This window comes from Lepidochelys olivacea (genome assembly GCF_965140295.1).
Source record: "Lepidochelys olivacea isolate rLepOli2 genome assembly, chromosome: 10".
Classification (NCBI taxonomy): domain Eukaryota; kingdom Metazoa; phylum Chordata; order Testudines; family Cheloniidae; genus Lepidochelys; species Lepidochelys olivacea.
This window is the reverse complement of record NC_140420.1, coordinates 94,208-118,395: the sequence shown is the minus strand read 5'-3', so window position 1 is coordinate 118,395 and position 24,188 is coordinate 94,208. Positions and strand designations below refer to the sequence as shown.

At 45.9% G+C, this 24,188-nt stretch overlaps 1 protein-coding gene across 4 annotated transcripts in view; it reads left to right on the top strand.

Annotated features, from left to right (window-relative positions):
* The window catches only part of UNKL (unk like zinc finger), a 142,354-nt gene that overhangs the window by 49,049 nt on the left and 69,117 nt on the right, over positions 1–24,188 (top strand). For all 4 annotated transcript variants that reach the window (XM_084641270.1, XM_084641271.1, XM_084641269.1 and 1 more), the window contains 3 exons: positions 508–625; positions 8,591–8,675; positions 19,822–19,976. In XM_084641270.1, the coding sequence (XP_084497396.1) occupies positions 508–625; positions 8,591–8,675; positions 19,822–19,976 (358 nt within the window). The remainder of the gene's footprint in view (positions 1–507; positions 626–8,590; positions 8,676–19,821; positions 19,977–24,188) is intronic.

Here is a 24,188-nt window from a genome sequence, read left to right as displayed (position 1 = left end):
CTAGAGGGTTCCTGACAGCTGCAGTTCCCTGCATGCCCTGAGGGAAGGAGAGGGTGGTGCGCAGGAAACTCTGTGCAAGCCTGGGACTGAGCATCAGGCTGTTTCTCCTGCTGGATCTCTGGGCTTTGAGGGTAGGGGGTAGGTGTTTGGGCTGGGGGCACGGCTGGGCTTGTGGGGGGGGGTGGGTATCTGGGCAAGGGGGGGCCCTGCAGCTGGGCTGTGGGGAAGAGAGGGTGCAGGTATCTGGGCAAGGGGGGCAGAATTCCCCCAGGAGTAAGCATCCTTTTACCAAAAGAGCATTTGCCCAGAGAGCTCCCAAAATATTGCTGGCCCACATCTGTAGGCTTCAGAGGCCCCAAAGCCTGGCTCTGGCGATAAGCTGTTGTTGCAGAAATGGAAACAGTGGGCTTCAACAGCTGAGGTGCTACTTTGGACTTAATGGGAAAATATTTGAGTTTGCTGCTGGGGAATTAGTACAAATGCATTTTTGGATTTCACTTTTTCCAGGTCTACTCCATGCCCCAGTGTAAAACATGCAGATGAGTGGGGTGAACCTTCCAAGTGTGAAAATGGGGTTAACTGTCAGTATTGCCATTCTCGTACTGAACAGCAGTTCCATCCTGAGGTAAGAACTGAGGTTATCTTCCCCCACTGTTTAATGTGTTAAATTGAACATGGTTTATCTTAATAATGGAAATAGACAAATATTTCATTTATCATAAGGGCATATCATATAATAAATCTAATTAGTTTTCTGATCTGTTAAAGAAGTTGCAAGATTTCTGCAACAGTTTTAAGTTGCCTTTTTTAATGTGCTAACTAATACTAGCAATTTTATTTCTGAAGACTGTCTGTGACCTGTCTTCAGAGCACTGTAACTTCACATGTCGTCTTAAAAGTAGATATATTTTATCCAGAGCTGTATGGAATCTGGAGAGTCGTTCATGCAGTAGTTGAGTTAGTGGATATAGTTAGTGGATATATATTTAAAACAAAACAATTTGCTAGGAATATCATTTGTACAGTTACATTAGTCACCTACTAGCATCTTTTAGAACACTAATATGAAAGAGAAGTTAACGTCATAATGTCTTCTGTAATATTTGGACATGGATCAGATTATATTTTCATAGGATTTGTAATTCTCTTTGCCATGCTTCTTAACCCCAAGGTGTAAGATTTGGGTTTAAACAATCCTTTTCACTATTCAGCATATTTCTTGATCCTGCAATCAAGTCAAAATGATGATTTCTGTGATGCCACAATCATTTGTAGTAAACCTCTGTGGTATAGTCACGGTAGTAGGAAGGTTTCATTGCAGTTGATAGGGGAAAATTGAATAGACCCACGGAAGAAGAAAAGAGACCCACGGAAGAAGAAAAGAGAAGAAAACAAAAATTCTTTGTGTCAGTGTGGATTCCACTGTAGGTATGCATGTGTCTCATGGGCATGAGCTTAGAATTTTTTATGCCCTCCTATTTGTGGCCCCAAAAGTCACAATACGTTGACCCTTGCTTAGTTCCCTCTTATTGTTTATCCTTTGGTCTATGTTCGCACAGCCCCTAGCATGTGACTGGGGCTTCTAGGTGCTATGATTACACAAATAATGAAAAAAAAAAAATCTGGGGTAAAGTCCTCAAAACCCTCCTTGACTTGAATGGGCAGAGGCATGACACTGACAGGGAAGAGAGCCTGAGAAAAAACATCAGTACCAAAGTCAACACTAATAGCTGTCTTGTTACCTATCCTGGCACCTGTTGACTGACCCTCTTCTCCTTGGTGCCGAGATATGTGTTTGAAGATCTGCTTTCATCCTTCCTCCCAGCACCAGCCCTGGTAGCCTCATTGAAACCGCACCCAACAGTGCTGTTTCTGGGAAATACTTGTCCCCTCCTGGGCTATTTCTTCTTCCTTGCTTCAAGCACAGAGCACTCTCCAGAGAGAGAGAAAGAGAGGAGTGGTATCTTAAAGAGTTCTCCAGCACCACCTCCCACCAGGCTCTGGTGCATGAATGGTAATGGATGGGCCACCCACAACCTTGCCAATACAACATGCCACTATGGCCATATTTCTCCTACTGAGGTCCTTCTTATGCTATCGGAGCAGAGTCCCATCACAACACTTAAGGGACGAGGTTAAAGGCACTGTTGGCATCCATAGCTGGAGCTTTTTACCCAGAATCAGATTTGCTCCCTTCTAAAGAGTCGTCATCATCCCCCTCTGAGGCAGTTGTTCCAACCCTGACATGGGCCATGACCAATTTCCGGACGTTCCAGGAGCTGTTCTTCAGGATAGTGGAAATTGAGATAAGTGACAGTAATCCAAGAGAAAGTGTATAAGATAGTTAACATCCTAAGCTCCTTGGTACCCACAAGGATCGCTCTTCCAATTAATGGATGCCTATTAGAACCTGCAAAGGCCTTTTGCACATCTTGGCCTTACTTTCTTGACCTCAAAGCAAGTGAAGAAAGCATCAGCTAGCTTTTCGCTTCATTCAGTGTTATGAACTTTTCCTGTAAAATAGTTATCCCTTAGTGTGTTAGTGCGTTTTATTTGGTTAGTCATGAATGGGACTCAGCCTAGTGATAGCGCCGGTCCCCAGGCTTTCAGCCTTGTGATCGCTGCAAAAAAACTATGCCCATCAGCGATCCACATAACAGTTGTCTAAGGTGTCTGGGTGAGTCACATATAAGTGACAAGAGACGCATCTGCATGTCCTTCAAACCTTGGACTAAGAAGGAACGAGACACCCATCTCAAAGTGCTCCTAATGGAGGCAGCTCTAACTCTGACACCGGAGCACTCGAGGTCTGACTGTGCCCCGAGCCCTGCAGCATCGGTTCAGAATGCTCCAATGGTGCTGTCGATGGACCGGCACTGATGCCCCTCCCCGGCACCTGCCAAGCGGCAAAAGAAGACCGGGAGAGGAAGATCTCCTACGTCCCGCAAGGGGAAGGGGAGGGGAGGAGGAGAGCCAAGGCCCAAGGAGGGCAGCTTTGTACCTCCAACCAGGAGTCGGGCCCAAGCTAAGGTCGAGCGGTCTAGCCCACCCCAACCCATGCCTGCCACACAGGACAGTGACGCGGGCCTTCGTCAGTTAGAGGTCCCGTTGATGCCCGAGGCCCTGCAGGCAGAGCAGGATATCTTAGTGCTACTGGCGCCGCCCACACCAGCTATGGCGGTACCCCGATCCAGGGGTAAACCCGCCTTGGGACCTTTTCATAAGTCCCCATCTCAATGGTACCGCTCCCCTTCCTGAGGGACATCTCGCCAGCGCTTGCCCGCACTGAGCCACCAGGCTTTGAAGGCAGGGAGGCAGGCTTGGCGCAACCCTCTTCCATCTCTGGACTCAGGGCAGCGCCCACAGGTCTTGAGATGCTCCTCACTGGTGACCTGGCACAGACTGGTAGAGGTGTGCCCTCCTGGCATCAACAGCACTGAGACTGGCCCAGAGCTTCAGCCATGGCCCAGTACTGTTCGCAGGCCCGACAGAGTCAATTATGCGAAGTCACCAGTCATCAGTTTGCTGATACGCGTCACCGCGAAACAGATCCTCTTGGTCAGTAAGAAGGTCTTCCCAGCGACTGACCTGCTCCGGCTCCTGGTCCCGCTCCAGATCCTGGTACCGGTTGAGAAGCGTGAGGCGTAGATCGCTGGAATGCCGTTGCCAATCCACTGAACGCTGCTGGTCTCCGAGGACCCACAAAAGGAATTTTTCTCGAGCGGAGAGCTCCCCATTGAGGTGCAGCGATCAGCACTGCAGCAAATGGGGTCACCAGTCCACCAGCTCATGGTCGCCTGAGAGCTCCCACTCATCGTCAAGCTCCGACACCAGGCAGGAGTCATAGCTGGCAGGTCAAACCCCAGCACCGGTGGTACCCTCAACGTCAGTGGTACCTCCAACTGCTCCATGGCCCTAGGCCCAGTGGCTGGCTGCCTGGTACCTGTGGAACCCATAGGTTCCTAAGGGCTTAAGTCAGTGGCAGGTGCCTTGGACAAACCATCAGCCTCAGTATCCCGCCTTTCTCTGGAAACAGATCTCACCAAAAGGAGAACCCCTCAGGCTCTCACGGACCCCGGGGAACAGCTGGTTGGACCACCTATGGATGTGGCCGACCCCGTGGCACTGGCTTCTTCCTCATCTTCTCCAGGAGAGGCAAGGCCAACTGAGAGCTACACCTGAGAATAAAGACTCAAAGAGGCTGGATTTGTTCGGACGCAAAGTTTATACATCCTCCAGTTGAGGTTGGCTAACCACCAAGCCCACCTTGGCCGCTCTGACTTCAATATGTGGCAAGCCATGGCCAAATTTGAAGATTTGCTTCCCTAGGACACCAGGAAAGAGTTCCAGGCGATCCTCGATGAGGGCAGGGCTGTGGCCAGGATGGCCCTTCAAGCAGCCTCGGTCGCTGCAGACTCCGCAGAATGCACCATGGCCTCAGCCATCTCCATGTGAAGGGTGTTCTGGCTCCTTCTCTCAGGCTTATCAACGGAGGCCCAGCAGTTGATACAGGACCTTCCTTTTGACGGTCAGGCACTGTTTGCTGAGCAGACAGACAATAAATTACACCGGTTAAAGGACTTCTGTACTACATTGAAAACCCTAGAGCTCTACGTCCCACATCTAGCCTGCAAGCGGTTCAACCTGCAATAGCCACAGGGTCAAGGGAGCCAACCCAGGCAGGAGACGGCTCGTAAGAAGAGCAGAGGCTACATACGTCACCAGAGCCACCAACCTTCGTCCTCTATCCAGTCAGATAGAATGACAAGCAGGCATTTTGAGGGTGCACCTGAGGGTGACCTACCAGACTGTTCCCCAGACCCATCCTCCTTATGTTTCTCCAACCGCCTCTCTTTTTTCCTCCTTGCATGGACTGTGATAATGTCAGACTGCTAGGTCCTCAACACAGTGGCCCTGGGCTATACCCTCCTTTCTGTCCCCTCTCCAACCTCCCCTTCCCTGTCCCTCTTCAGGGACCCTTCTCACAAAAGTCTTCTTGCACAGAAGGTGAAGCGCCTGCTACAGCTGAAAGTGGTGGAAGACGTTCCTCACGAATACAGGAACAAGAGGTTCTGTTCCTGGTACTTTCTAATGCCAAAGGCCAGGGGCAGTCTAAAACCCATCCTGGACCTGCAAGATCTCAACAAATACCTAAAGAAGTTGAAGTTACACATGGTCTTCCTGGCCTCCATCATCCCCTCCCTGGATCCGGGAGGCTGGTATGCCGCTCTCTACTTGAAGGACACAGATAGGGTTTGTTTTTTTTTTTTTAAAGCATATAACTTTCATATAGCAATTTTCCAACAACACAGGCACTTCCTTTGCTTCACGGTGAGATCAGATGACTACCTTTTTAGCCTACCAGCAGCACTGAAGGTGTTTACCAAGTGCATGTCAGTGGTAGCAGCTTACCTCCAGCATTGGGGTATCAAAATATACCCATATCTTGATGACTGGATGTTCAAAGGTCGCTCCAGGTACCAAGTCCAAAGGGGCGTCATGATGCTACAGGTCACGTGCTGGTCCCTGGGCCTATTGGTGAATGACAAAAAGTCAATGTTAGTTCCAATACAAAGGTTAGAGTTCATCGGAGCAGTGCTCGACTCCACCTGCACCAGAGCTTTTCTGCCACAGGAGAGGTTCCAGGCAATGATGGACCTCGTTGCGGGGGTCTCTGCGTTCTCTCTAACCACTGCCCGGGTATGTCAGCGTTCGCTAGGCCACATGGAAGCATGTACATATATCGTCCGCCATGCAAGGCTCAGAATGCAACTCTTGCAGCAGTGGCTGGCAACAGTCTCTTCCCAGTCCAGAGATCACCTCAGCAGTTCCTTTTTCTCTCACCATGAGTAGTCACTCCATCCAGAGGTAGCCCGATTGCTCTTCCAGAGGTGGGGAACTCTCTGAGTGGACTTGTTCGCCACCAGACAGAACAAGAAATGTCATCAGTTCTGTTTCCTGCAGGGCCTGGGCAAGTGTTCCCTCTCAGATGGCTTTCTCCTTCCATGGTCAGGGGTCCTCATGTACTCGTTCCTGCCGATCCCGCACATCAGCAGAGTCCTGTCAAAGATCAAGAGAGACAAGGCCCAAGTCGTCATGATCACCCCGGTGTGGCCGCACCAACATTGGTTCGGCACACTGATGGACCCGGTGGCGACTGCTCCCTGGCCCCTTCCCGACCGACTGGATCTGATTTCGCAAGATCATGGGTGCCTCCTACACCCCAACCTCGCCTTCCTCCACCTCACAGTGTGGATGCTGTGTGGTTGAACTCGGAGGAGCAGGCCTGCTCTAACGAGGCCCAGCAAGTCCTCCTGGAAAGCAGGAAGCCTTCCACCAGAGCAATTTACCTGGCCAAGTGGATGAGGTTCTCCCACTGGGTGTCTGAGTGTAGCATCTCTCCGTCGCGCTCTTCCTTACAATCTGTCTTAGATTACCTGCTTCATCTTAAGAACCAGGGGCTGGCCCTCTCTCTTCCATCAGGGTGCACCTTGCGGCCATCTTCGCTTTTCACCCACCAATCCAGGGTCATACGATTTTCTCTCATGACATGTCGCTCAGATTCCTGAGGGGCCTCGGAGAGACTCTTCCCGCTGGTCCGGGCCTCTGTCCCACAGTGGGACCTTAACTTGGTTCCTTCTAGGCTCACGGGCCCATCCTTTGAGCCTATGGCCTCCTGCTCCCTTTCCCACCGGTCATGGAAGGTTGCTTTCCTTGTGGTGGTAACATCGGCAAGATGAGTGTTGGAGATTTAAAGCCCTGACATCGGAACTGCCGTATATAGTGTTCTACAAGGACAAAGTTCTACTGTGACTCCATCTGGCCTTTCTGCCGAAAGTGGTGTCTTCCTTCCATGTCAACCAGGACATCCTCCTCCTGGTGTTTTGTCTGAAGCTGCACACCACTAGTGAGGAAAGGAGGCTACATGCCCTGGATGTCAGACGTGCACTGGCATTTTACCTGGAGCATACCAAGCCCTTCCGCAGGTCGACCCAGCTCTTCATCACGACAGTGGACAGGATGAAGGGCCTTCTGGTGTCCTCAAAGAGGATTTCCAACTGGATCACCACCTGCATCCAGACCTGTTACAAGCTAGCACAGGTCCCACTGCTGCTGATTGTGAGGGCCCATTTGACTGAAGTTCAGGCATCCTCAGCAGCCTTCCTGGCGCACATTCCCATCCAGGACATTTGCAGAGTCACGACGTGGTCTTCGGTTCACACGTTCACGGTGCATTATACCATCACTCAGCAGGCCAGAGATGACTCTGAGTTCGGCAGAGCTGTGTTGCAGTCTACACGTCTATGAACTCCTACCTGCCTCTGTTGGTACTGCTTGGGAGTCATCTAATATGGAACGGACATGAGCAAGCACTTGAAGAAAAAAGACAGTTACTTGTTCTGTAACTGGTGTTCTTCGAGATGTGTTGCTCATGTCCATTCCATAACCCACTCTCCTTCCCCACTGTCGGAGTTTCTGGCAAGAAGGAACTGAGGCTGGGGGGAGCCAGCGGCGCCCCTTATACCACAGCATGTGCACGCCACTCCAGAGGGTGCCAGAGCAAGTCCCCTACGGATACCACTAAATTTTCAGTTTTCACAGTGGGAAGAGGTAAATAGTGAAGTCCTGGAAGGATCTGTACTGGGACCAGTGCTGTTCAACATATTCATACGTGATTTGGAAAAGGGGGTAAACAGTGAGGTGACAAAGTTTGCAAGTGATACAAAATTACTCAAGATAGTTAAGTCCAAAGCAGACTGGGAAGAATTGCAAAGGCTCTCACAGAACTGCCAGACACAGTGGCAGAGGACATTCAGTGTTGATGTATGTAAAGTAATGCGTGTTGGAAAACATCATCCCAATGATACATGCATACAAAATGAGTTGTTACCACTATGGAAAGAGATCTTGGAGTCATTGTGGATAGTTCTCTGAAAATGTCTGCTCAGTGTGCAGCAGCAGTCAAAAAAAAGTTTACAGTGTTAGGAACCATTGGGAAAGGGATGGATTTATAATAGAAAATATCATAATGCCCCTATATAAATCGATCATACAGCCACACTTTGAATACCGTGTGCAGTGTATCCCTATCTCCAAAAAGATTATTAGAATTGGAAGGAGTACAGAGAAGGGAAGTAAAAGTGATTAAGGATATGGAACAGCTTCCATACAAACAGAGATTAAAAAACCTGGGACTGGTCAGCTTAGAAAAGAGATGACTAAAGGGATCATAGAACTTCCCAAAAATAATTCCTAGAGCTTCTCATTTAGAAAAACATCCAATCTTGATTTAAGAATCATCAGTGATGGAAAATCCACCATGACTTTTGGTTATTTACCCTCACTGTTAAAAAATTATGCATTGTTTCCTGTCTGATTTTTGTCTAGCTTCAACTTCCAGCCATTGGATTGTTACACCATACTTTGCTAGATCTAAGAGCCAACTGTTAAATATTTGTTCCCCAGATAGGTACTTATACACTGTAATCATGTCACTCCTTAACTTTCTCTTTGTTAAACTGAATAGATTGAGCTCTTATGCTATTAGCACCCAGATAATTTTAAAGTTATTCACTTTCTATTTTTTTAGATTTACAAATCTACAAAGTGCAATGACATCCGCCAAACAGGTTACTGCCCGCGGGGTCCATTTTGTGCATTTGCACATGTTGAAAGTGAGTATGAGAACGGTTCTTTTGTAACAATGTTAATAAAATTCCCACAATCATGCAGTAGAGAATGTTTGTTTTTATTTCACTTAAAAAAAAAAGAAAGAAAGAAAAAGAAATGTTTTATCCTTTTCTGTTACCTTGCATCTATGATTTCATCACTACTTTGCATCAAACTCCTCATGGCAACAGTGGAAGTAGAAAATGCATTACTTGTGAAATGGACTGTACCTGTTGTTTATTTGGGCCCCAGCAAACACTTATGTAGATATTCTACTTTAAGCATGTAAATAGCCCCATCAATTTCAATGGGACTACTAACATGTTTAAAGGTATTAGAGCGATATGGTGAATGAGGTAATATCTTTTATTGGACAAGCTTCTTACCTCACTCACCTGTCTCTCTAATACCTTGGAACTGACATGACTATAACAACACATGTTTAAAGGTGAGTATGTGTATAAGTATTTGCAGGACCTGGTGCTTTAGTAACCTGCAGAGAGGTGTCACGGACAAGTGACGCTTCCCTTACCCTCTCCCATCCTCAGCACTTCCAGGCTGTTGTAGCCAAGAAGCAGGAAAGAGGCACATCTTTTTAGAGTTCTCCTACTTACTGTTTTCACGTATATGAAAAAGATTAATACATTGAAGAGGTGTGACACTTTAGCAGTCATAAAATTCCTAGAAATGCTGTAGCCCTACATTCCAATTGATAAGTAAATTTACTAAGTATTTCCTCTGTGAACAAAACAGCAGAAACCTATTTTTCAGGGTCAAATGCTGTTGATGGGAACTGCATATGTTTCAGGGAAGGAGGAAACAAAGCACAGTGCACCAGAGACAGAAATTGAGACTTTATATTGACTTCAGTAAGAACAGGATCAGGCCTAATCCCCTACCTCCACTCGCACTATCCAATGATACAGAAAGGGTTGTGATTTTTGTGTTACTCCTGAGGGAATTCTGCACCAAAAAATTAAATTCTGGGCCAAAAAAATAAAAATTCCATGCACTATATTTTAAAATTCTGCAAAGTCTGCCTATTTTATTTGTCAGTAAATAAATGTGGAGGCCCCAAGCATAGCAGTGGGGAGCACTAGCTGCATGGAGGTGAGAAATCGCCCTGCAGTCCCTTACCCGCATGGGACATGAACTCAGCTATGAAGCTGCTCCTGACACTGACCCAGTGCAAGGGCTGGGGCTGCCCCACAAACACCACGGGGCCCTGCCCCTCCATGCCAGGTGCACCAAGATAGCTGGTGAGAAGGGCAGAGTCTTGCATGCAAGCCCAGCCATGGCCCCCGATCCAGGTGTGGGATCGGCTAAGCCTGCTTGCCCAACTGTGGGGGGGATCTAGGTACTTGCTGAGAGAGTTCAGGGTGTGGCAATCTGGGTGTGAGGTGCTCAGTGAGGGGTCCAGCTGCAGGGGGATCTGGATGCACAGGGGCTGGTGGGGTGAGAGGTTCCGGATTTAGGGGGAAATGGACTCTGCAGGGGGTCCAGGTGAAGGTGTTTGGGGCTCAGGAAGGGGTGTCTAGGTGTGGGGGGGATGGGGTTTAGCAAGGGGATCTGGGTGTGGAGGACTCAGTGGGGGGTCTGGGTGCTGGGGGAGTGGGGTTGGGGTCTGGGTGCAGCTGGTTGGGGCTTGGTGGGGAGGGGGTCCGGGTGCAGGAGGTTTATCAGAGTGATCCAGGTGCTGGGGGGGTCTGGGTGCAGGGGGTGATGCAGGGGGTGAGGCTTGGTGGTGTAGAGGCTCAGGTAGGGGGGGCTCATTGGGGGTGGTCTGGGTATGGGTGGGTCCAGATGTACAGGGATTGGGTGGATGTGGGAGCAGCTCCCCATACAGTGACCCCTCCCCCCACAGCTGAGGAACAATGATGGCAGGAAGTGGGCAGGGAGTGCGGAGCTTCCTGCAGCCGCAGGAGGTTTCTGGGAGTTGGTCTGACCCAGCCATGGCCATACCTTACAAGGGAAGAGGAAGTCATCTCCCTCCCTGGCTGCAGCACAGCTGAGATTAGCAGCTGAGCCCAGTGCAGGGTAGGAGCCACTGTGGGTAGGAGCCACAGAATTACTTTTCTGCCGGGTGCCCGAAACAATGCACCTGTGCAGCTGGGGAGGGATGTGTGACCACTTTTGTGGCTTACCTTTGCTTCCTCGTCAGAGAGTCATTTTTCTGCAGGGAAGCAAAGAAATATGCAAGGGACATGAATTCTGCATGCACACAGTGATGCAGAATTGCCCCAGGAGTAGTGTGTGGAGCATGTGTGGTTCAGGCTCTTCATAAAAGACAAAAGAGAGTGAGAAGATAGTGGTAACATAGGGAGGGGTATTCAGAACTAGGTCAGGACTTTACTTCCTTTCCTCCCATATCATCAAAATATTTGCAGCTGGGAGCCAGGTCAGGATTTACTGGGAGTAAAAAGAATGCAAAAGTTGGATTGACATCAAGTAGTGATAGGAGATTCAAGTGGCCCATTCTTTCTATATAGGTTCTTATGTAGCTCTTACCACTGTGGTTTCTCTGTCTCTCTCTGCCAGTAGCAACAGCCCTTAGCTCAGTCCTGCAATCCTGACCTTCCACCTCTCTTGCTCAAGTATGATCAGTAGAAAAGAACCCTTCCATATTTCCAGTGGGAGGAAGAGAGAGAGGCTCCATAGCCAGGAACCCTATCTCATAAGAAAGGTGACAGGGAGAATCTTATCCCATGGCTCCTGTTTCTTTGTCCCCTAAGATTCTGTATGCATCTCCCCCTATCTTCAGTGAGATCCTAGTTTCTCAGACCAGGCAATCCCTTTTGCCCCACTATGCAGGGGAGGCACAAAGTCTCTTACGCCCACTCCCCTTCCCCATGGCTGTAAGGGGGAGAGATTCCTCTCATCTTTGGAGGTTCTTCAGAAGCAGCTGACATCCTCTTCTCTTCATTTTTTGTGGAAGCTGGCAGGTCGGGTCCCTTTCACTATCCACTGGAACTGGGCTTCCACTGGTGTCATTGCTGCTACTCTGCTCCCTTTTAGGTCTCACCTATCAGTCCTCTCCCACTGGTTGGGGTAGCGCACAATTCTTTCAACTGGCACAGTCCCCAAAGAGTCTTCTCTGTTAACAGGGGAGGATTGAAACCCTGTCCCAAAGGGTGAAGAGCAGTGGGGAATTGCCAGCTGCCTCTGAAAAACTTACCAGGGGAATGAGCCAGTCAGCTACTCCTAAAAACATTGGAAGGGAAGCCATGGGCTTCTGTAGGACTCTTCAGTGCTGTTGGTGCTCTGATTGTCAGTGTATCAAAAACACGCACTTCCATTTGACTTCCTAGAAGATTGCACCCCTTCATGTTGGACCCAGACCTGGCCATAGCAACCCACGCGTTCATGATCTCCAGTCTAATGTATCAGAGGGGTAGCCGTGTTAGTCTGGATCTGTAAAAGCAGCAAAGAGTCCTGTGGCACCTTATAGACTAACAGATGTATCGGATCCGACGAAGTGGGTATTCACCCACGAAAGCTTATGCTCCAATACATCTGTTAGTCTATAGGGTGCCACAGGACTCTTTGCTGCTTTTACAGAGTCTAATGCTGATTGTAGGAATGAAGCCATACCTGAAAAAGCTCTGATTTAAAAAAAAAACACAAAAACCAGCCAATTTGATTAGCAGCAGGTTGTCATGAGTGCATTACCCTGATACTCCACTCTACACTGGCTGTCTGGTGAATAGAGAGCCCCTTTCAAAGGCTGTGTCCTAATATTCAAAGCCCTCCATGGGATTGGCCCAAATTCTCTGAGAGATCGTCTTTTCCTTAGCAACCACCTCGTATAGTAGCTATGTCCCAGTGGAACAATGAAATCGTTGACCAACTAGGGGAGGCTGATGAATGCAAATGTCAGAACTTTTGCAGGAACTGGACCTAGACTATGGTACTCACTCCTTCAAGGAATTAGAATGCTACACAGTATTCCAAATGTAATGCCAAACTCATTTCTGTGACTTTTCCTCAATAAGTACATAAAACATGAGCAAAAATGCCAATAAACTAATCACGCCAGTTCCCTTATAGGCTAGAAAGGAAGGGAGCGAGACTATTTCTATTTTTAAAAACTTGGGAGGCACTCCAATCCTACTTTGATGGGGACTGTATAAGTATGTAAATAAATATGTTCATTTATGGGATTTGGGATTGATGTGCAGCTTTGTATATGGGGAGCGAAGCTAACTGAACAAGGAGGGCTGGAGCAGTGACCTAGAAGGGAGTGTGAGGGTGGCAGTAACCAGAACTGCACTTCTGATGTGAGGGTGTGAGGGGCTGCTGGGCAGTATTTTTCCTCTAGACTTAATAGAGATGACAGTGACTTTAACTGCCTCGTAAAGCAATCCAGAATGAGGACACAACCCCAAGGGAGAGTGGAAGTAAATAACATTAGATAAGTCAGCATCTTCTGGTCTTCACATCCATTTTTTGCATATTCAGTCAGGCAGAGGATGAGCAGGGGGGCTACCTGTGTTCCTTCTGCAGAGTGCTGGCGCTTAGTCTGGAGTCTGTCTGCCCAATGATAGTTATTACTCATCTCCCCTGTGTCTCCTTTGTTTTTCAATTGTCCCCTACTCCTGCACTTGATACATAAGACAAAGGAAATATGTTGGATACAGCATTTGGACACAGAGTACAAAGGCAGAATTATGCAGTAATTAAAACATAGCTCATCAGGTATAAAAATTACACCATGAGAAACAATCCTCAACTATGCTATCTCCCCTGAAGAGAGGTAATGGTGCTGAATTTACATGTCCCACTGTTCCATCTGTTCATTATCATGGCATGTACTCTTCTGCATGATGTCATAACTGTTAGTTGTCCTTGGCAGAAGGAAGGTTTGTGCAGGACACAGTTTATTATGGCCCTTCAGAAATACAGTTGTGAACAGAGATGAAAAATAAGAAACATTTTGAATAGAAAATTTTGGCTAAATCTGTGGAATTTCTTCAGGGGATGATCAGATTTTTTTTTTTCTAGCCCTGTTTCTTTTTTTAATACCACGTGTTCATGAATCAAGGGGTAAGGAATGTCAGTCAGCTTATTCAACTAAATATCTGTTGCTAATGCATTATTTGTGTAGAAAACCCACAAAAACCTAAATGTGCAAATTTTTAATAAATACCATTTTAAAGAGTACGTTTATTTATATATTCCAAAGGGCAGTAAGTAATGAGTATCTAAATTAACCAAATCTGAAATGTTCAATAGAATACTGATGATGTCTTCAGAACACCAGGAAGTGATGTGTGGGTCCAGTTACTCTGAATTAATTTTTCTGGCATAAAAATTGACATTAAATAGTTAGAATGACCACTTAAATGTCAATATTTTCTTAGTTTACTATATCCACTTAAGATAAGCAGTGGAAATTCCAGATTCTTCTTCGAGTAGTGTCCCTGTGGATGCTCCATTGTGGGTGTGTGTGTTCCTGCACCTTTGATTGAAGATCTTTGGTAGCAGTGTCCATTTGGCCTGGACATGCTTTCTGTGTCTTTCATGCTCTGCCTCACGGCTAATTAATGTCTGCACAGGTGAACTGCCTTCTAAATCCCCGCTGGCTAGAGACAGAGTGATTAGCAGTCCATTCGCTCATACTTTAGATCTTTAGAATTGTTTTTCAGATACTCTTAGTGTTTTCGTCAGTTTTTTCTTCTTAGTGTTATAGGGTTTCCATTAGTTTCTTTCCTTTTTTAAAGAAAAAGAAATGTTTTTATTTTATCTCTGTCCTTCCCCAGGGATTGCCCCCAGTAGAGGGCATGCCCAGCTTCCCCGGGTTTAAGAAGTGCCTGTCCTTCAGGGAGGCTATACTGGCTATGCTGCATCCGATGAGGTGAGCTGTAGCTCACGAAAGCTCATGCTCAAATAAATTGGTTAGTCTCTAAGGTGCCACAAGTACTCCTTTTCTTTTTGCGAAGACAGACTAACACGGCTGTTACTCTGAAACCTGGTTACAGACAGACATTCCCATTGCGTTTAGTGCCTCGGAGAGGCCCATATTCCATAAAAGTGTACTTTTTGCCAGCAGCTAAAAGCCAGATCCTGAAAAATCCAGGAATTAAAGTTAAAGCTACTCTTTATGGAGGGAGCTCTTCAACCTGTGCCTGACCCTGGCCCCGAATCTCCTTGACAGCATGAACCATCACTAGAGCATTTTACTCCCAAAGAGGGGGAGCTGAGAAAGAAGTCTTCAGGTTTCCCTCGCAAGATCTCCCAAAAGAGAGCTGTAAGGCCTCATACTGAATCCCAAACCAGCCAGATGAGATCCCCAGCACATTCAGTTACTTTGGCACTGATGGCTAAAAGCATGGTACGCACAACTCGCATGGGTCTTCCGATGCATACACAGCTAGTAAGCTATGGGCACAGGCTCAAAAACAGTGGCAAAGCCTGTCAGAGACGAATTTACGCTATACTGTGTCTACGAAGACATCATCAGTGCAGAAACTCTTGGTACCAATAACTTCAAAACAACCCTCGTCAGACCACCTGTCTTGAGCAAGATTGCTGGATTCCTTCGTACTGATGAGTCAACACCAACACGCCCTGGCAGTACCAATTGTGGCACCGCAGGAGTTTCGGTTTTCCAGGGACCTCATGGTATCTGAGACCCCAGAGTCCATTCTACTCAGTACCGGGGGTTCGGAACTGAGTGCATCTTGAAGCCCAGAATCACCACCAGCACTGAGGCGTTCAGCTCCACTAATATCTAGCAGAGTCTCAGATAGTGACCAGGAGGATATCCTCTCTCGGCATTTGGCATGGTCCTTCTCTCTACCAACCAGGGCCTTCTCAGCTACATCCTCACTCTTTGTTTCAGCCCCCATGATATGACCAACAGTGGATTCCGCCACCCATGCCCTTTCTACCATCCCAGTGGCAATACTAGGATCCATGGGCAGCCTACAGGCACCATGCTTCCCAGGCATTTAGTGTCACCCACTGGGAGTCTGAGATGCTCAGATCTCAGATGCTCTCCTCCAACCTCTGTCTCCAGAACCTCATAAGGAAACTGAGGAGCAGGAAATCAGACTCGCAGATGAGGCCACACCGCAAACCAATATCTCCTCTTCTTTCCCAGATAAGGTGGCAATGTCCCCTCCACTGTCCATAGCAGACGATTTCAGACTCTTTCAGGACCTTACAAAGAGGTTGGGGGAGACGCTGCAGATCCCTCTCAAGGAGGTGAAGGACACTAACCGTAAGTTGTTGGACAAACTGCATATGCCCTCCTCTCAAAGATCACCCTCCCAATTAATGAAGCGTGCTTGGATCCAGCTAATGTCATATGGCAAACACCAGCCTCAGTCACACCAACATGCAAACTGGCCAACAAATATACTATGTCCCTTCCAAGAATACAGCATTCCTTTTTTCACACCCTCCACCTAATTCCATCATTGTGGATGTGGTGAATTCTCATGGCCGCCAACATCACATGAAATCCACCCCCTTATGATAGAGACTGGAAAAGACTTGACTTATTTGGAAGGAAGGTGTACTCCTCAGCGACCTTGTAATTTAGAATTGCGAACTACCAGGCCTTAATGGCAAAATATGACCACATCAGTTATGCCAAAAGACCACCTGCCAGAAGCACAATGAGAACAGTTTAGGCCATCATACATGGGGGCAGTTAGTAGTCAGAACAGCACTCCAGACTGCACTAGATGCCACGGATACAGCAGCCCACTTGGTATCAACAGTGGTAGTGATGTCATGGGAGTTATGGCTACACCTTTCAGGGCTGCCAAAAGAGGTACAGACGATGGCCGAGGACCTCCCTTTCAAAGGCTCCAAATTATTTGCAGATAAGACTGATGCATCACTCCATGCTCTCAAGGACTCCAGGGCCACACTTCAGTCATTGGGGATATACACACCAGGTCAGAAAAAGAAATTTAGTCCTCAGTCCTCCCACAAATCATGTCTGTCTCAGTACCTATCACAGCACCGCTATGAGCCACAGCGAAAGAAGTCTCAATTTCAGAGGTGAAAACCACCAGTCCCTCAACCTCCCAACCTTCCACCTCAAAACCCTAGTTTTGATGCCTTGGTTGAGGCCCTGAGAGACCACTCCCTACAACATCAGCTGCAACTCACGAACCATTTGCATCCCTTTGAATGCTGCCTTTCTCTGTTCCTCCAAAATTGGGTCTTGGAGATGATCTCCAATGGATACTCTATCCATTTCACCTCCCTCCCTCCCTGTCCCTCGTCAGAGACCCTTCTCACTAGAGACTGTTAAGACAGGAGATAGATCACCTGCTATGCCTGGGAGCCATAGAACCTATTCTGGCTCATCTCGGAGGCAAAAGCTTTTATTCATGATATTTCCTGATCTCTCCCCTTCCCCTCCCCCTCTCCCCCCCCCCCCCAAAAAAGAAAAAGAAGGTTGGAGACTCCTAGTGGATCTCAGAGCACTGAACAAATACGAGCAGGCACAAAAATTGAAGACTGTCAGAATAGCAGCGATTATTCCATCTCTGGGACAGGAAGATTCATTCTTGGTCTTGACCTCCAGTCAGAAATACTTGTGCTCTTTTTCTTCCACTCATGAGAAATGCGCTCACAAAAATCATGACAGACAACATAGTGTGCATGTACTACATAAATCATCAAGGGGGTGCTTTAGCACTTCCATAGCTTTAGCACTTCCATGCCAAGGGAATTGGCACATTGGGCACAATGTTTTAATTTCTGCCGCCTACCTACTGGGAGTGCAACATACCACAGCAGTGTCAGTTGCAAGTTGTCACATGACCACGAGCGGGAAATGAACTCAACGGTACTCCGCAGCATAGTTTAACAATGGGGAACCCCAACAATAGACTTGTTCGCTATTTACTTGAACAGGAAATGCCCCTGCTATTGCTCCAGAGATGGTCTCGGAAAACACTCATTAGGGGACGTTCTCCTTCTCCTAGCAGAAAAAGGCGTCCTATATGTCTTTCCCCATTTCCTCTGCTCCTGAAAGTCCTGATAAAAATAAAAAGAGAAAAAGCAAATGTTATACTGATTGGTCACACCTGGCTGAGACAGATGTGGTACCCATACCTGTCTCAGCTTCTGACATGTCCACCAGTCCCTCTTCAACCCACTCCTTATCTCCTCTCACAGAACAAAGGACAAACTCTCCATCCCAACCTACGGAAACTCTATCTTAAGGCGTGGCTCCTTCATGGTTCCAGTACATAGAGAGCTGCTGCTCTAAAGAGGTGCAGGAAGTGTTACTACACAGTAGAAAATGGTCTACCCAATGCACTTACCTGCAAAAGTGGACAAAGTTTCAGGTTTGGTGTAATTCCAAACAAATCACCCCAGTATTTTCCATACTCACTGTAGTGTTGAACTACATACTAGTTCTAGAGAGGACAGGACTATCTCTCAGTATTGTCAAATTACACCTGGTGACCATGACAGCTTTCCATCAAGTGATAGAGGGATACTTGGTTTTCACACACCCAAAAACTACAAAGATTCCTCAAGAACATGGTGAACCTCTTTCGCCAACCCAGACACCCCACTCCAATGTGGGACCTAAATCTAGTTTTAAAGGGCCTAATTAGGCCGTCCTTTAAACTTGCTTGTTACATACCTGTCAATGAAGACAGCATACTCTTAGTGACCATTACTTCAGCAAGGAGAATAGAGGAGACAGAGGCATTAATGGTACCCCCCGCACCCTCTTCACAGCATTCTTTAAAGACAAGTTCACTCATAGGCCACATTCAAAGTTCATTCCCCAGGTGGACTCATCTTTTCATGTAAATCAACTTGTTCACCTCCCCACCTTTTACCCAAAGCCTCAATGTGACAACAGGGAGGCTGTACTATATATGCTAGATGTTAGGAGGGTCTTGGCCTTTTATTTGGACAGGACAAAGGCCTTTAGGAAATGTCCTAAGCACTTCCTATCCATTGTGGAAAGGTCAAAAAACACAATGATATCAGCCCAGAGACTCTCCAGATGGGTCTGTATTAGTCGTTGCTATCATGCTCACAGTGTGTTACCTCCATCTGGGATCTGTACACATTCCATGAGATTGGTTTTCACCTCTGTTGCTTTCCTCAAGAATGTTCCTATCTTGGAAATCTGCAGATGGCAGAGACTTGGCTGTCTGCTTATACATTTGCAGAACACTATGCGATTACTGGAGGCTCTGCTTCTGATGCTATCTTCGGCTCCACAGTATCATCCATAAGAGACTTGACTCCAAAGTCCCACTTTCCCATCAAGGATACTGCTCGAGGGTCACCTACAGTGGAGCACCCATAGGGACACTACTCGAAGAAGAAGAGGAAGTTACTCACCTTGTGCAATAACGATGGTTCTTCGAGATGTGTATCCCTATGGGTGCTCCACAACCCACCCTCCTCCCCTCTACTTTGGAGTTCTCAATAAGGGCTGTATGGTAGAGAAGGTGGTTTGCCCAGGAGGGTGGTTTTCCCATGCAGCGCTAATTAATCTTGAGACAGAGCACAAGGGAGGGAGAGCGTATGTGCGGGCCAAATGGACTCTGTTACCAAAGATGTCCAATGAAAGGTGCAGGGACGCATGAACACCTAGCGTGGAGCACTCATATGGGGACACATGTCGAAGAACTATCATTACTGCACAAGGTGAGTAACCATCTTCTTTTGATGGGATTCTATAGATCACTCTACAGCCAGGTAGAGTGAAAAAAGGAGTAATTCAGTGTACAGTGTTGTGTTTATCTTAGCAACCCGGAGTCCTACAAATGTTGTCTTTTAAACACTATAGTATCTTAGATTCTTGAAAATACAGCAACATCTGTAATAAGACTGTATATTCTTGGGATGCAGATCTTTTTTTGTTTCTGTGGATTTTTGTTGGACCATTTAATGAGGAAAAGCCTTCTGAGTTACAAACATATATTTGGTACTAAGTTTGTTACTGGCCACAAATATATAAATATTAAATTACACCATTTTCAAATTGACTTTGTTTATATTATTATGCTTTCAGAAACAAAGTTTTTATTTGTGTAGTTAAATGTTTCCATATCAGAGGTGGTGTTGTTGTGTTTGGTTTTGGGTATGTAATTGTTGAATTCACACAGCTAAATACAAAATCTGTGTGTAATTTGTTGGGGATTCCTTCAACAGAGGACACCATGAATGTAGTCATACTGCAAACTGGTTGTCAATCAAAGCCAGGCCCTCATCTGTTTTCAGCAGACAGCATAGGAATTGCAAATGAATGGAGCAGCAGTCTTAACTCCACAAACAGCATTACAAATAACAATGGGCAGTCTGGAAATGTAAGTTTAAATACTTCTGAAAAAGTTACTGCTAATGATCACTGTGCCAATATATAATTGTTTGTTTTATTTATCAAACATCTCTTTTTACTATATGTATATTACAATAAAAAAGAAGCACCTTACTTAGACATTAAAAAGTCAATACAAATCAGCCCTCACATGTGGCAATAAAGGTTTTTAACTGGTTCTGAATACCTAGTGTAATGCCTGGCCTCTACCTGAGTACCCGATTTAATTTTTTATTACCTCTGTTTTTTCTCTCTCTTTCTTTCTTTGTCAATGCAGTGAGGTGACTGTAGGTACTCAGGTACTACAGTGAGAAGTGTCATATAAATACCTAAATAGAATTCCTTTAATCAGGGAACCCCAACATTTGTTATGTAAACACAGGACACCATAAGGTTGGTTTCCCTTTTGGAAAGTTTTCATTAAAGCAAGCTCCTGTCTTGCTACAGCTCTCCTTTTTATTGTTTTCTGTTAACAGGAAAATCAGATAAGAATTTGAATATACAACTATGCACTTGACATTTTACTTTAAAGCTATCTTCAGGCTGTTTTTGGAGCCATTGTATATTTGGTAGTTAAGAGGCTCTCCAGTATCAGAGTAATGAGTATGATGTAAATTATCCTATTCTGCCAAATTGAGTTGAAGGGAAAAGGAGATGGAATTGATTATAGAGTCTTTTTTCTCTACCATTTAGCCATACTTGGAAATGGATCATGTTGGTATGCAACAGTTATTTTGAGGTAGTTATTGTGGTTAGATGTTCAGCTGCATGTTTGTGTGTTCTCCCTGTGTGCTGTCCCAGCTCTGCTCAGATAGCTGGTGCAGCAGACCTCGAGCGAACCGTCAAATGACTACACTATTCTTTAAGGTATGAAGGCACCTAGCTAGGTTTATTGTCGACGAAGCAAGGTACTGGTATCCCACAGACTCTACTGGACCACTAATACATGTATACCCATAACAATGAACACAGCTCAGTCAGTGGCAGGACTTTCCATTTCCCTCTCGGCTGGCCAAAGACACTCCCTCTGAGATCCATCTTTATACACCAATACAAATAAGTAACATATTGCCCCGACGTATCAGGATGCCACCTTCTGACGTATTTGGGTGCTACCCTTGCACCTGTAGGTTCAATCATAACATCTCTATCCATCATGCTGTCATCCTGACCTTATCTTTAGGATGTGTCAGTGTGTTCCTGTTATCTTTGGGGAATGTGCTGGTATTGAGGTGTTTTGATACCACCCTTCTGGAATATGCTTGCGTGAGTGCTCAGTGCCCAACACCTCTTAGGAATGTGTTTTTGCAATATCAGCCCTGTGCTTGCCAAATTCTGTGAGCAGGGCCTGCCTCTTGCTCACAACCTGACTGCTTCATATCAGCAAAGTTTTGACCACTACTTTAGTTCAGGAGTCTGATACAAAGGCTTATGTCTCAGGCTGTCTTCCTACTACAGCTCTGAAGATCAGAACCCCTGGTCTAGCCCTTCCTACCTCTTCATTTACTTGATTTTTCTTGTTTCATGAGCAACAAAGACCCTTCTGTAGCTCATGAGTATATGTGTATTTATTGGTAGAACTTTCACTAACAGGTTTCCAACACTAGTAGCTTTTTGTTTGGAAGATTAAAGCAGAAATCAAATATAGGTTACATGTTTTAAAATAAGGTTAAAAGGAAATGGCTAATAAATGTGTTTAAAAATCCAGAGGTCTTTATTGATGCAGGTTCTGCAGCTTCACACAGTTGCCTTTGGCCAACCATAAAGATATATCTGTGTAGCTGTCTACACTGTGCCTTAGCTCTCCAGTATGAAATCTACTCCTACAGCTCCCTCCAAAAAGCACTTCAGGGGACTGTCAGGGGCATACCTGTTCCACAGTAGGAACCACTCCTTTTTCTGCACAGGAACTTGAGTTCCATTGGACTCCTTGGCTCAATTCTGTTTGCTCCTGAGGCTTTCAGCAGTGACCTATAAGAGGCACCTCCTCCCTCAGAAACTCTTCAATCTGCTCCCACTTCCAGGTGACTGTGTAAGAGTACCAGGGAGAGTCTAATGGCTATCTTGTCCACAGGAACTCTCCTGCTGTTCAAGGACTAAGTTTCATCAGTTCTCTCCACCCTCCCATGTTCTTATACTCAATCATTTGCTGCAGTTAATCTAGATTAATTATTAATTGCCACAGTTTCTTACCTTTGCCATTGCCTTGATTAATTACTTAGCTGCTGTTATCTCCTCCATGCTTCCAGGATCCACCTTCTGAGACTTAAACTCCTGCCTTCTTATCTGCTCTTCCCCTGCACCCTGGTCTCTTCTTTTCCTCTTCCCACTTCTTGAGCTCTGTTGTGTTTTCTCTTTTACACTTCTCTCTTCCACCATCTTAATCTAATCCCAGTCTATTGTAATTTAGATATTTACTGGGCAACTCCTCCCTCCCTGCTTCTCCCTATCCCAACTACACCTTTTCCTTCTTGCCTCTGGCAATATCTCTCTCAACTGCAGCCTGCTGTCACCCATTTCCTCTTTGTAGTCATCTTGATTAGCCACTGATGCCCCTTCTTGCTGGCTCCAACTTAGTTGCTGTTCCCTCTTATCATTCCTCCCCTCTTTTCTGCTATTCCTAAAATTCTTGTGGTGGTTTTTGTTAGAAGTGAATTCCTCATCCTTCCTTCTGCTGCTGCCTTTACGCCCCACTGAATTCTCTCTTTCTCTCCCCTAGTGCTATCTTCATAGCATCTTCTCCTCTCTTTCTTTCACCCTGCAAAAAGGCATCATCAGCAAAGGCATTCTGCCTTCAGATGTTTGTTACTTCAAACTGCTTCCAGAGAGGAGGGATGGTCCAATAATTAGGGCACTTGCTTTGGACTTGGGAGGCCTGAGTTTATTTCCCTACTATGTCCCACACATCTTGTGTGGCCTTGGGCAAGTCACTTAGCCTCTCTTTGCCTCAGTTCCACATCTGTAAATGAGGGTAAAAGTATTTCCTACTTGTATAGATATGTTGTGAGGATAAATGCATTAAAGATTGTGGGCATGCTATGGTGATGGAGGAGGCCATATAATCACTTTACATGGATTCCTCCCTCACTTACCCATGGTACATCCTTACTCATGCATCTGAGTCTTTGCTCCCCTTTTTGTCCGTTTGGCTGTCTTCTGTTATTCCATGGCCTTATCCTTCCTCCCCATTTCAGTGGGTGACTCTCTTCCTTTCTCTCATTTCAGTCCTCACCCCCTTTTCTGGGAAGTTTAACTTCCACATTGTCCCCTGCTGATTATTCTAACTCTCAACTGATTATTGTAGCCACCTCGAGGTCTTCCCTTAAACTCATATTGGGTCCTTTACCTCCATTTTCTGACGTCAGCTTTGAACCAGCTTATGTTACCCACCTTTGTCACTTTCTTAACTTAATCTTCATCAAGCACGGCTTTTCCCCTAAACTCTTAATTTCTGCATACCTGCTTTCTAACCACTCTTTTCCATTTTAACATAATTAATTACTCTCCTCTGACTGCATCACACAAGCCTTACATAACCTCTAGTCCACTGCCCTAGGCCTTGAGCTAATTTAATTTTGCTTTTTGCTTTTTTTTTTTTTTTTTTTTTTTTTTTTTTTTTTGGAGGAAAGGAAGTTGAAAGGTAACTTTGTTTCTGAGTTAAAGGCATTTGTTTGAAGCTGCTCAGAAATTTGAAATGTTAAGTCACGACAAAGTGAGCAGAGTTCATCTGAGGCAGCCAGCGATGCATTATCAATGTAGTTTATCAAATAGAGATCACTGCCACCACATGGATAACAAATTTAGTTACATTTAATTTATTGTATTTGGTTCTTTTGAACCACAATTTATGAATTAAGGTTTTGTGTAATAAGTATTACAAATCCAATGGCATTTCTCATAAGAGTAGAGATCGATGCCAGATTTAGCCAAAATTCCTTCCTTTGCTCTAACTCCCACCCCTTCTGGAAGTACTGTTCGGTAGGCATCCACCTAACTGCTGTGGACCCACCCAGAAGTTGCTTTATGCCAATGATGAAGTGATTTTTTGTGTGTGTATAGGTGTGGATTGTGACTTTAGGAGCAGTCCTGAGGAAGATGTCGTATGCAAACTGTACCACCCCAAGAGTTAGTCTCAGGAGGCATTGTGACTCAGTGAAACACCACTAAGTCACAATATTTGTCCTGGTTTCTCCTTGCTTTG